This window comes from Lolium perenne, chromosome 1 (genome assembly GCF_019359855.2).
Source record: "Lolium perenne isolate Kyuss_39 chromosome 1, Kyuss_2.0, whole genome shotgun sequence".
NCBI lineage: Eukaryota > Viridiplantae > Streptophyta > Magnoliopsida > Poales > Poaceae > Lolium > Lolium perenne.
Genome location: NC_067244.2, coordinates 147,881,787 through 147,893,574, shown reverse-complemented (window position 1 = coordinate 147,893,574; position 11,788 = coordinate 147,881,787). Strand labels below are relative to the sequence as shown.

Below are 11,788 nucleotides of genomic sequence, written 5' to 3'. Positions count from 1 at the left end.
TTTTTAGCACACCTTTTTTCTTGTTACACGCGCCTCATGTGAACCACACCCATTCGTTCAACTTTGTCCCCCCTCCCCCCAAATCGTACCTTTTCCAAGCATCATCAGTTCACACACCCCCAATCCCAAGTTTTCCTACCATCGTTAGTTCACACATAACCCTCTCCCTGCCTCTCAGAGAAACCACGACATAACATTCAACCGGAAGACAGGGAGCATGTACTTTGAGCCCATTTCTATGATTTCCGCGATGCATGTAAATCCATGAATTTTTTGGTTTATCATGTCATAATTGAGTTTTGCATCATAATTAGAGTTTCCACCGTGTATTATAATGTTCTATGGGATTTCTCACGAAATCCGTTTATTTGGGTTTTAACTTTGCACTGCATGATGTCTTGTATTTGCGTAAATTTACTTTTAGGAACCTTTTGGAACTCGAATGGACCTACGATTTTGCCAGGTGACCTTTTTCCAGAAAATACAAGACTTCGCGACGAAGGAGTGCACTAGAAGATCGAGGTGGGACCTGGTGGGCCCCACAAAGTTGCTACAACACTATACCGCGCCATTAGTGGCCACCAGCCTATCGGCCGTCCAATCCCCTCGATTCCAACACCCATGACTCTTGGGTTTGTTTGGAAACCCTAGGTGGTTAGGGTTGCCCGAAAGCCTCTGGTGTGTAGAATCAATGGAGGGCGCGATGATCACCTCAATATCCCGTCAGTAGAAATAGCTCCTGCTAAGTGTGGGGAACTCAAGAGTTCTCACTTGGTTGGGAGCTCATGGAGAAGAGGGCTTGATCTGGTTCACAGATCACGTGGGCTCTGTTTGCCATGACCTCTTCAACGGAGACTAGAGTCCTCCCATGGACTTCAACTTTGGGACACATCATTGTGTCTTCGACTCCTCTACTTTCGGTTATTTCTATCTTTAGATTTACTTATTATATCTTGTTTGTTGCATCGTATAGGATTGTTCATCTAGTTGTTTTGGGTTCACTTTATTTATACACAATTATCCTCAAAAACAACACAATTTGTTAAAATTTATAGTCGCATATTCACCCCTCTCTCTAGGTGCCATCTTTAATCCTTCAACGTGCCACTTTAGAGCAATTATTTAGCTGGTACAACTAGAATACAAATTTGACGCACTATTGTGTATCGTTTATTTGTGGCAACCTATTCTAAAAGTCCAAACAAACAAAACTTGAGTTATAAAAGTAGATTAGATTATCTATTGGCAAAGTTAATTGAGTTGCTAAAAAAACTTAACTATTACTAGTTTCCATCGTAAATATAATAAAGTTCTTCTGAATTCATCTATATGCCCTTGGAACAAAATTTAGATTTTTCTGAAACTTCTAAATTTTATATCTGATTATTTGGAAGCACAAAAAAAAAGACAAAAACTGTGGAGGAACTTAACCATCACTATTTCCGCTTCTAGAAAGAACAATTTTGCCAATTACTGAGGAAAGAAAAAGAAAAAACCAACTCGTCCTCATCTGCGAATCTCCGAAACCAAAGCCCCAAACTGATAGGCAGAGAGCAGTCAGAGCAGCTTCCCTCGCCGCCGCCCATGTCGGGAGGAGGGATCGCGCGCGGCCGCCTCGCGGAGGAGCGCAAGGCTTGGCGCAAGAACCACCCTCATGTCCGTACCGTCTCGCTCCTTCCCTATGCGCCTCGCCCCCCACCCCCTCCTCCCTCCGGTAAGATTCGGGTCTTGATCTGGAACCACTGATTCGCAGGGTTTCGTCGCGAAGCCGGAGACGGTGGCCGACGGGTCGGTGAACCTCATGGTCTGGCACTGCACCATCCCCGGCAAGCAGGGGGTAAGTTCCAGATAGCTCTGAAGTTTTGTGCACTGTCGACCGTCGTCAAAGGTGCTGTAATCCAAAGGTGCTGCCTTTGTTAGTGCCAGTGAGCAATCGGGTCTCGCGTGTGTGAGAAAATTAAAGTTGTGCTGGATGTCTGCCGGCTGGTCTATGCATGGTGGTTTATCTATTGATTATGAAGCTTGTTGGTATAATTCTTGCCAAATTAGTAGCCATCATTTCTTCCTCATTAGCATATCAGTTATCCCAACCTGAGAGCCATAGAACTACTGAGGTACAATTTCTCCATACTCCACTTACAACAAAGGGGCGTTCTGTGGCACGAAGAACTCAGTGTGACGCCTGCACAATGGCTTGCAGGTCATCCCCTGGAGCTGCGTACGGATGTTCCCGGCGTAGATTTCCCATACAACAAAACAGCAGCAACAACAAAGCCTTTACTCCCAAGCAAGTTGGTGTAGGCTAGAGATGATACCCAACATCAGCTAACAAACCCAAACAAACAAAAACTGGTGACATGAGGATAGATACTTTCCCTTAACATGACTCACCTTCTGATACACCAGGAAACTTGAGTTGTTTCAGTTAGACTAGTGGTTTAGCAGCGCTGCGCAGACGCTATGCTTTCCCGCTGATGTTTCCACAAACCATGGGGAGCGGGGAAGGATTCACAACAAATGTGCAAAGTTATTGGTTCAACAAGGAATTGTTGTTGTAGAACGGAGATGCTGGTAGATAGATCGTTTCCTGCCACCACTCTTGCTCTACTTTTTCATAGTCAAACTATTCTGCCTTGCATCTGGTGGACTTTGCTAACTTGTCGTCTCTATTTTTCTTACATGTGATGTCTCTTACCTTTCTCCATTTCTGCGATATGACTATTGTAGTGAATATGTGCTCTTCACTTGTATTCCCTCCGTCCTATGAAAGCTGTCTTGAATTTGCGTAAATTTGGATGTATCTAGACACTATCTAGTGTGTGGATACATCCAAATTTAGACAAATCTGCGAAAACTTTCACGAGACAGAGGGAGTATTTCCGAGGGAGTATCTTTGTTCTGTCTTCCCTGTTAATTCAGTCTGGAATCTATGATAAAATGGATATTTTAACTACTCCCTTGTCATTTATGCAGACTGATTGGGAAGGTGGATACTTTCCTCTTACCCTCAATTTCAGCGAGGACTACCCTAGCAAACCTCCCAAATGCAAGTTCCCACAGGGTTTTTTCCACCCAAATGTCTATCCTTCAGGGACAGTCTGCCTCTCGATTCTTAATGAGGATAGTGTAAGCACACAAACTATTTCGTTGGTTTTATTGAAATTCCCACACTGCAGAATTTACATTTCTGGTTGCACATTCTCAGGGTTGGAGACCTGCCATCACCGTTAAGCAGATTCTAGTTGGAATACAGGATTTGCTTGATCTGCCTAATCCAGCTGATCCTGCCCAGACTGATGGTTATCACCTTTTTATCCAGGTTAGAAATAAAATCTGAACGAGATTCTTCAATTCATTAGTTCTTCCATATCATCCAGTCGCGATACTTTCTTCTGCTTTGCAGGATCCATCAGAATATAAGAGACGTGTTCGGCTGCAGGCCAAGCAGTACCCTGCTCTGGTTTGATGATCCATGTACTGGTTTTAAAATCATAAATTACTGTACCTGAAAATATGAAGTTTGACCAAATATAACCGAAAGAGAGGTATGTGAGAACTTTCCATTGTCAACATGGATATTTGTGACGTGTGGCCTGCCATAGGCCAAACAAAAATCGTTTGTTAAGCTTGAATATGGGTGTATGGATAATCTTGAACTTAATCCCTTGAAGTGTCTTCTCTGAAAAAAATTGATTGTTCAATTGATCTCCTTGAAAAAGAATGGGTATGCAACCTAGTTAAACCAGGATTTGAAGTTCGATGGGTCAGGAGAATGGTTATGTCTTATGTGCATGTTGTTCTTACAAATCAGCATTCAACTGAATTTTTGCCATATTGATTTATTCCAGCTATCTGATGTTGCACCGAACACAGAAGTACATGAGAAAAATCTTAATAGTGAGCTAGAATTTTATGGCACAATACAACCAGCAAATCTTTTGCTTTGATCGTGCAATAGAGGCTAAGCAGTTGGTGCGTGTGTCAAACCCGCAGTTCCATGTGAATGGGGGCAACGGGTGAGAATCTCCTAACTGGACGGAACTGAAAATATGGGACGAAACAGCAATGGCAGCACAGCAGAGTAGAGCGTCGGCAGTGTCTCAGCTCCTGCTACTTGTGATGTGCTTCAGAGCTTCTCCTGACTCCTCTATCTGAAGTTGGTGCGGGCCTGGTACGTGAGCCCGATGCTCCAGGTCGACGGTGCAGCGTCGGCGACGAGGATAGTCTGCCCAGTGGTGTAGGAGGTGAGCTTGAAGCTGAGCGCCTGGCCGGCGAGCTGCCCTCCCGTCTGGTAGGATACGCCCCAGTTGTGGCTCATGAGCACCCACCCTCCGCCGGCGCTCCCCTTCACCCACATCTCACCGACGTCACCGGCGCCGGCCACGTTCATCACGTACACCAGCATCCAGTGCGGGTTCCCCTGGAAAGCGAACCGGATCCCGCCCTGGCGCATGCATGGCACCCTGCGGTACATGACGGGGACGATGCCGGCGCGCCAGAAGGCCATCTTCATGAAGGCGGGCTTGGCGAGGTCAAAGTGTGTGCGCGGCGGGTTGCACCACCCACCGTTGTTGGAGTCCTGCGCCCAGTTGGGTGGGCACAGGTTGGTTGCTGTCACTGTGATCACCGGCGAGCCCCTGTAGCAGTCCGGCGCGCCCACGCACCGTATCTGGTAGCATGTGCCGCACCCGTAGCCGTCCAGGAACAACGTCGTGCTCAGCGCCGCTGTGTCCGTGCCGTACCCCGTCGCGTGCAGGTCGCCGTACCCGCACGCCCCGCCTGCAAGTATATATCAGCATACTGTGGAACAAGCGTGTCCTGACGATTGCCATTGTACTGTGCGTGAACGTACCCATCGTCTCCGCCGCTGTCTCGTCGCCGTAGAAGGTGGCGTGGGCGGGAGTCCACTGCATGGCCCTGAACCTGGCGTCGGCGGTGGTGGCCATGGCTGCCAGAGAAACAAGGAGGACCAAGATGGCCGTGGACGTGCACGCAGCAGAAGCCATGGCCATTGCTTTTGCTTCTCTTTCTTCTGTAACACTTACTTCTTAGCTGAGCTCTGCCAGAAGACGGCATGGGGCGACTGAATTTATAGTGAGCAGCACGTAGAATTGGATCAATCAGAGTGGTGGCTAATTAGTAGGTGATCATTGGGGAGGAACATCGTTTACATCTTCGCGCGGCGATGTGCCTTCACGCACTCGCCAATCATCGAGATCAGTAAGGCGTTGCATACGTGCGGGCAAGGAACCGAGCTGTACCCTGTTATTCTATCTATTTTTCCGGTACGGCGGATTTCATGTGTTGAAAATGTGTCTTCTGAATTCTGAGCACGATATCGTTATGTTTGGAGAGAGATTATTTTAATAAAGAGAGAATATATTAATACCAAGATAGCAAATACTCCCAAGTCTCTGCAACAGCATAATGTTAAGATCAAGTTTTTTCGATAAAGGGCATTTTCATTACTTAAAAGGTTTAAGCATTACACCTGGCCTCTGCATAACTAAGATGCACTCATGCACACAATCCAAAAAAATCCAAAAAATAAAGGATAAAAAATACTCAATCCGAAAACATAGTGATGTAACAAACAACCCCTAAGGTGGCGATGGACCAATCCCGAGATTATGCTGACACCCATGTTGGTAACAAACTCCCTCGCCGTATCCTCCAACCTTGTAGAAATCTCTGTAAATAGATCACTAGATCTCGATTCTCCATTCGCTGAAGAGATGACCATGAACGGAGCAAAGTATTGCACCGGGCATAAGTCTATATATAAGGATGCTATGATGAAAACGCTCGCGGAGACAGGGTCTTAAATTAATTTTATTCGGTTTTGTTAAAATGGACTATATAGTGCTGAGAAAGGTTTTGGCTCCCGAAATTTTTCCCCGAGGGGCCTGCTATTCCCGGTTACCTCATTTACCAGGAAAATGTGACCCGTTACCGGACAAATTCAAAAACCAAATTGAATTAAAAAAATTGTAATTGTGGTAACCACTCGGTAACTGGAGAAATACCAAAATTTGAATTCATATAATCTTGAAAATTTCAATTCAAATAGTCTGATTTTTTCCCCTGGAGGCTCATTTCGCAAGGGTGCTCGGGATTCCGGTTATCGGTGGGTAATTGGATTACCAGACTGATAACCAAATCCTTGGTGCTGAGACATCCTCAACTGTGGCTGTGTTATGGATCCTCATCTCATGAATAAAAGGAGGAGATACTAGTTCTAGATGAACGGCGAGATAATCGAGATGTACCAACTTATTCCCATAATATATGCAGAATGATTTTGCAATTTCACAAAATCGCCAAATGAAAAATGAAAGAGTTCACATGTTCTCAATGGTGTACAAACAACATATTAATCCAGCTACATGATCTCCATCCATTCCTCCAACATCAACCCCAGCTACTTGTGGTATGCCGGCTACCGGCTACTTCTGGTAACCAAATCGTTGGTGCTGAGACCCCGTCACCTGTGGCTGTGTTATGGAGCCTCGTCACATAAAGAAAAGGAGGAGACACTAGTTCTAGATGAACGGCAAGATAATCGTGATATGCCAATTTATTCCCATTATATATGCATAATGTCTCTCGAAGTGGGAGCGGTCAGGTGAAGCTCGGCCGCCCTCACAGAGAAATTTGCAAATTCACAGAATCGCCAAATGGAACATGAGACAGTTCAATGGTGTACAAACTACAAACACATATTCATCGAGCTAGATGATCTGATATCCGTCCATTCCTCAAACATCAACCCCAGCCACCTGTAGTGTGCCGCGCACGAACCCGGTCTACTGGTACATGCGCGACATCTGCTGCATCGCAGGAAACGCCATTGGGCCGCCCAGCTTGCCATCCCTCTTGTCCATTTCCACCTTATGCTGCGTCTGAAGTTCCAACCACAGAATCAATGTCAACGAACGAGAAAACTTCAGTTGTTGAGTGAAGTAAGCTTAGTGTGCCATTACCTGCATACAGGAGCAGACCCTGCACAGATTCAGAGAGACAAGTTAGACGTGGCTCTTTCAGTCTTGAGAGAATAAAATGATCTGCGGAATAGAGTGTCTTACGTCCAGTAGACCATGTCAGATAAGCAGGAGATCGCCCGCGACGCCTCCGACAGCTGCTGGTTGCCGACGATGCAGGCGACAATGGAGCAGATGCAGGCCAGCTGCTGGAGGATGAACATGAAGCTCTGCGCGCAGTAACCAAAACCAGTTCTGGGATTATTAGGATGATCAGTTGCAGAGTTGTGAAACAACAGCGGTGGTGAAAATTTTGGTGAGCGGGAAACAGGCGAGTACGATGATGCAGTTGTCGCACTGGGTCGTCTGAATGTTGAACTCGTCCTGCAGCAGGAACCTGGTCGACCCAACAGAGGTGCCGAAGCAGCAGAACACCTGGAATTTTAATCAGTAGAGCAACGGTTGGTCAGAACTAAAAGATTATTAAGAGGAAACCAATTCTTTTGGCGAAGGAGCAAAACGTGCAGAAGAACTTGTGTGCCACGCCCACGCACGCACCTCTGTCGCGAGGCATACTTCTGGGCATCTGCTCTCGCCGCACCTCCCGCTACATGGCATGTACCCGGCGCAGCACACGTATCTGAAACACACACACAGACATGGATGAAACTGAAGACCAGAGAACTGTTTTCCTAATCTGAACCCCGAGTAAGAAGAAGAACAAGGTTTAAGCGAAAATTTACCTTGACATGTCGTTGTAGAGAGCACGCCTGCGAAGCATGTAGGAGACGCATGGGCCGCTACAAAGATTTACAGTTACGATATGACAACAGAGAGCTTGAACATCACGGGTTCAGAAAATGAGAAGTGCGCCCACTCACCACCACAGCGACAGACAGCAGTCTGCAGGAAAAAGGAAGCAAACAGAAACACAAAATTGCATCAAGTCCAGACCTATAGGAAGAAATGAACATCCCAGAATCGATGCAAAGGATACGCACATGGGAGATCCGCTTGGGTGGCGCTGGTGAGGTCGGTGTGCCAGACGTTGCGGTAGCTCTGCCGGAGCTGCGCCTTCTCCATGTACTCCTGCGTCGCCGCCGCCATCTGGATCGACGCCGCACGTAATCGTCTTCACGCTGGCTAGGTAGGAGGTAGCTAGGTAGCAATGGCGGATTGGCGATGGCTGGCGGCTGGTCGCTTAATATAGTCGCGATTTGGTGGCAGTCCCCCTCGGCCACCCGGAAGAGTGGTCGACAGTCAATGCCAAGTCTTCGTTTGGAAATTGAGAAGTTACCTTGAAAGTGCTTGCGAGGGTGAGTGGATCAGCCAGTGTCCGCAACAAGAATCCGCCCGATGTGCTTGTAAGCGTGCGTGACATGAAGATATGATCAGTGACTCCGAAGCTAATCTGGGGAGGCTCTGCAGGCCGGCCAAGTCTTGTTTTATCGGGGAAACAGATCTAGTCTTGTTCTTTTGTCTTTGGTTTGTTTATGTTCTGTCAAGTAGCCCAAAGAACTTTACTCGGCTGATGCGCGCATCAAGTTCCAAATGGCGGGCGTGTGATCCCATGGATGGAGAAAATTAGGTCAAGGATGGGTTTTGTTCCCAGAGATGGTTGCTTGCTAAACCAAAGCTTCCACTGATGTCCGCCGGTTAACGGAAGCATTTTCCTTTAACTGCATCAAAAGAAAAAGATTCAACTGCTGGCCGGCATTTTGTCACTCAAGAGATGTCAGGCTGCGTCTGGCATCCACACAATATCATGATCTTATTTCCTACACCCCTCCTTGCTTTCCGTTAGGCCTTTGTTTGGCAGCCCGGTTTTTTTAAAGATGCACGTGTATTACACCAGCCCAGTTAATTACTCGAAAATACACTTTATTCCTACCTGGCAGGACGGTGTCTAGCAATGTAAGCCCAATTAAACCCGTGGAAACTCGTCGGGTTGAACAGTTTTCGAGACGCGAGGTGGCCATCGTGTCCACCCAAAACACGTTGATTAATAATCTACCAGACACAGAAATCCACCGCTTCCAAACGAGGCCGTATTTGACTAAATTTAGGGCTAACTAGTATTGCGAGGGCAACATCTAAATATCTAAATATCGTCACTCCCAGGATACTCTTTTGACTTGGCATGGAGAGAAACGGTTATACCTTGTCCAACTAGCATTTTCGGGCAAAGATTTTATTACGGGAATGTTCAAAATTAATAATTTTAAGCATGTGTTTTCGACCAAGGCTTTGGCATTTTTCAAGCTAGGTTTGCCCACCCTAGGGTATATCTAGATCTAGGATCATCGAGCCAAACGTTAAGTTCTCGAATTGCATCAGTGGCATATGAGCTTGAAGACCCTCACCAGTTAAGAGATATCAAATCCTGAAGATTCACACTGCAAAATTTAGCATACCGTTGTGTTGTACAAGTACATGATAGAGTGCCCCTTCTATGTTCTCTTTCTTATGCATTTTCTTCACATTTTGAGGTTGTTGTTGTTGCTCGCTGTTTTGCTAGCCTTTTTCTAGTACAAGTCCTGCTTCAGTCGCACTTTTGTACTTCTCCAAAAGTATTCAGTAATATAAACCCTCATCCTCTTCTGCAATCAAGTCTCTAGTACGGTACATCGTCGCCAAGATCAAACACAAGATCCACTAATTAAGAAAAATGTGCTAATTAGGGGGCTCCTTATTCCCCGCATTAAGCGGCCGCGATGGTTGCTCCCGCCTAGAGCGTTCCGGTCATGGGCCCCGTTGATTTTGGCCCGGTAACATGTTATGATTATGTATTTTTTCTTCTTCTTTCTGTTTACATTGAAGAAAATGTTTAAATTTGAAAAATATTTGAATCTAAAAAAATCAAACATAATAGTAGATATATAAGTTCAAAAAATGTTCGAATTTGTAAAATGTTGAAATTTTGAAAAAGTTCAAATCTGAAAAATATTTCCCTCCGATCCAGAAAAATTGACGGATGAAGCGTCTTGTAAAAAATACCTTGCATTTAATATGTTGTCAACCCGCACTCCACAATATGACCGCATTAATCCCCGCTCGCATTGACTCAGCATGCATGCATTAATAACGATGAGACTTGAGAGAGAATCAATACCGATGAGAGAGAGACTGTAAGGCTAGTCATAGTAGGAGAAACATAGAGTAGTAACATGCATATGGGAGTAACATATGTGTGATATGATGTAAACTCATTTTTTTTAGACTCATCTTGTCATGAGAAATGTGATGTTATGGTAACATACTACCTCCGTTCCGATTTACAGGTCTTACGCGTATCCGTAGGTCTCCAATTTAACCAACGTAGCACAAGATATATACTACAAAAGTTCAGATGTTGTACTTTTTAATGGTATATTTTTTATAATATAAATCTTATATTATATTGATCAAATTGATGATGTTGGGATACGCTCGTAGGCCCCGTAAACCAGGACGAAGGGAGTAGCTAGTTATTACCACACTCTCTTTCTTTATTTATTGTCATGTCATGTCACCAAAATGAATTAGGGTGTGTGATGTTAGTCTAATTAAGCACACATGGTCCGTGCCTAGGACATGATCGTTTATCCACCAATATAGCTAATTTTCAAAGGGTTTAACTGTAAAATGTAATTGTATTGACGGTCCGATAATTTTTTAACATCGGAGGGAGTAAAAATTTGAAAGATTTTCAAAATTTAAAATTATTAAAAAAATTAAAATTCAAAAAGACTCAAATTTGACAAAAAAAATCAAACTTAATTTTTTAAAACTGAAAGTTCAAAAAAATAAACATGTTGAAAAACGAAAAAATATTTAAAATTTAAAAGTTCAAAAAACTGACTGGTAAAAATGAAAAAACCGAAAGAAAACGAAATAAAGCAAAAAAAAAAAAAAAAACCAAAAACCTAGCTGAAAACTGGCCTAGACTTCAGGCGGTGGCGGCCATCTGAGCCGCAATGAGCGGTGAATAGATTCCTCCTTTAATTAGAGGGGAGCATGGAGAAAACCTATATATATAGGGCCAGGCCCACCCAGACACCAAGCGGAATAACACTGGGCCGGTTCGCCCTGGCGGTAGGTGGCCCAACGGTGATACTGAAGCTTACTTCTTTTTTCAGGGCCAGCAGGTCGGTATCGAAGCTTACCTGACTTTTTCGGGCGTGAAAGAACACACCTCGGTACGCTGGCTAAAGAGGACCAGAAATGCTAATCTAGCGACTATGTCTCCAAGAAGACGACGGCTACATCGTCCGTACAGGCGCCAGCTTTGTCCACCTAGCGACCTTCAGCTACTCTCATCTGGCTGTGGAATATAAGTGCATAAACAAGCTTATTAGCACTTCGAAAAAAGGAGTGATGTTTTGGAACATGGGAGCATATGCTCCCTCTATTTTAAAATGCATCTTATACATATTTTGAATTTAAAAAAAAATTAAACAAAAAATTCGCACGTACCTTCATGTGCTACGCGCTTATAAAATTGTTTCATAAAAAATAGACTTGCCATTGTGTGTAAAAAAGACAAGATTCGGTGCTAAAAATAATGCTTTTCAGAAGATAAATTTTCTCTTTTTTACATAGATTATAAAAAATATTGGATTTTTGTAAAACTTGAGGAACACACATATATAATGGAGATGTACATGTAGAATTTTTTGTCAAAATTTTTCAACACTTTAAAATATAACTTTTGGTAGAGGAAGCATACGCACTGGGACCGAATTGAATTTCCAGAGTTTGTAGGCCAATTTAATTTTAAAAGAATATTTAGTTAGTTAGCCGTCGTTCAAAGACAAAACCCCCAAATA

At 44.4% G+C, this 11,788-nt stretch overlaps 3 protein-coding genes across 3 annotated transcripts; 1 reads left to right on the top strand and 2 right to left on the bottom strand.

The window, feature by feature from the left end:
• The first annotated feature begins 1,497 nt into the window (after window positions 1–1,497).
• On the top strand, window positions 1,498–3,661 carry LOC127307231 (SUMO-conjugating enzyme SCE1). The gene is made up of 5 exons (XM_051337963.2): window positions 1,498–1,656; window positions 1,754–1,837; window positions 2,974–3,126; window positions 3,206–3,319; window positions 3,404–3,661. Exons 1-5 carry the CDS (start codon window positions 1,585–1,587, stop codon window positions 3,464–3,466), a joined length of 486 nt encoding a protein of 161 aa, XP_051193923.1. The 5' UTR covers window positions 1,498–1,584; the 3' UTR covers window positions 3,467–3,661.
• A 160-nt stretch (window positions 3,662–3,821) lies between these two features.
• On the bottom strand, window positions 3,822–5,228 carry LOC127307239 (putative expansin-A30). Its single transcript, XM_051337970.2, has 2 exons — window positions 4,853–5,228; window positions 3,822–4,779 (listed from the first exon to the last, which is right to left on the bottom strand). Exons 1-2 carry the CDS (start codon window positions 5,010–5,012, stop codon window positions 4,148–4,150), a joined length of 792 nt encoding a protein of 263 aa, XP_051193930.1. The 5' UTR covers window positions 5,013–5,228; the 3' UTR covers window positions 3,822–4,147.
• Window positions 5,229–6,559: 1,331 nt separating this feature from the next.
• On the bottom strand, window positions 6,560–8,207 carry LOC127307225 (uncharacterized). The gene is made up of 8 exons (XM_051337953.2): window positions 7,982–8,207; window positions 7,862–7,883; window positions 7,724–7,780; window positions 7,539–7,620; window positions 7,320–7,415; window positions 7,086–7,210; window positions 6,984–7,002; window positions 6,560–6,902 (listed from the first exon to the last, which is right to left on the bottom strand). Exons 1-8 carry the CDS (start codon window positions 8,085–8,087, stop codon window positions 6,807–6,809), a joined length of 603 nt encoding a protein of 200 aa, XP_051193913.1. The 5' UTR covers window positions 8,088–8,207; the 3' UTR covers window positions 6,560–6,806.
• Between the last annotated feature and the right edge of the window lie 3,581 nt (window positions 8,208–11,788).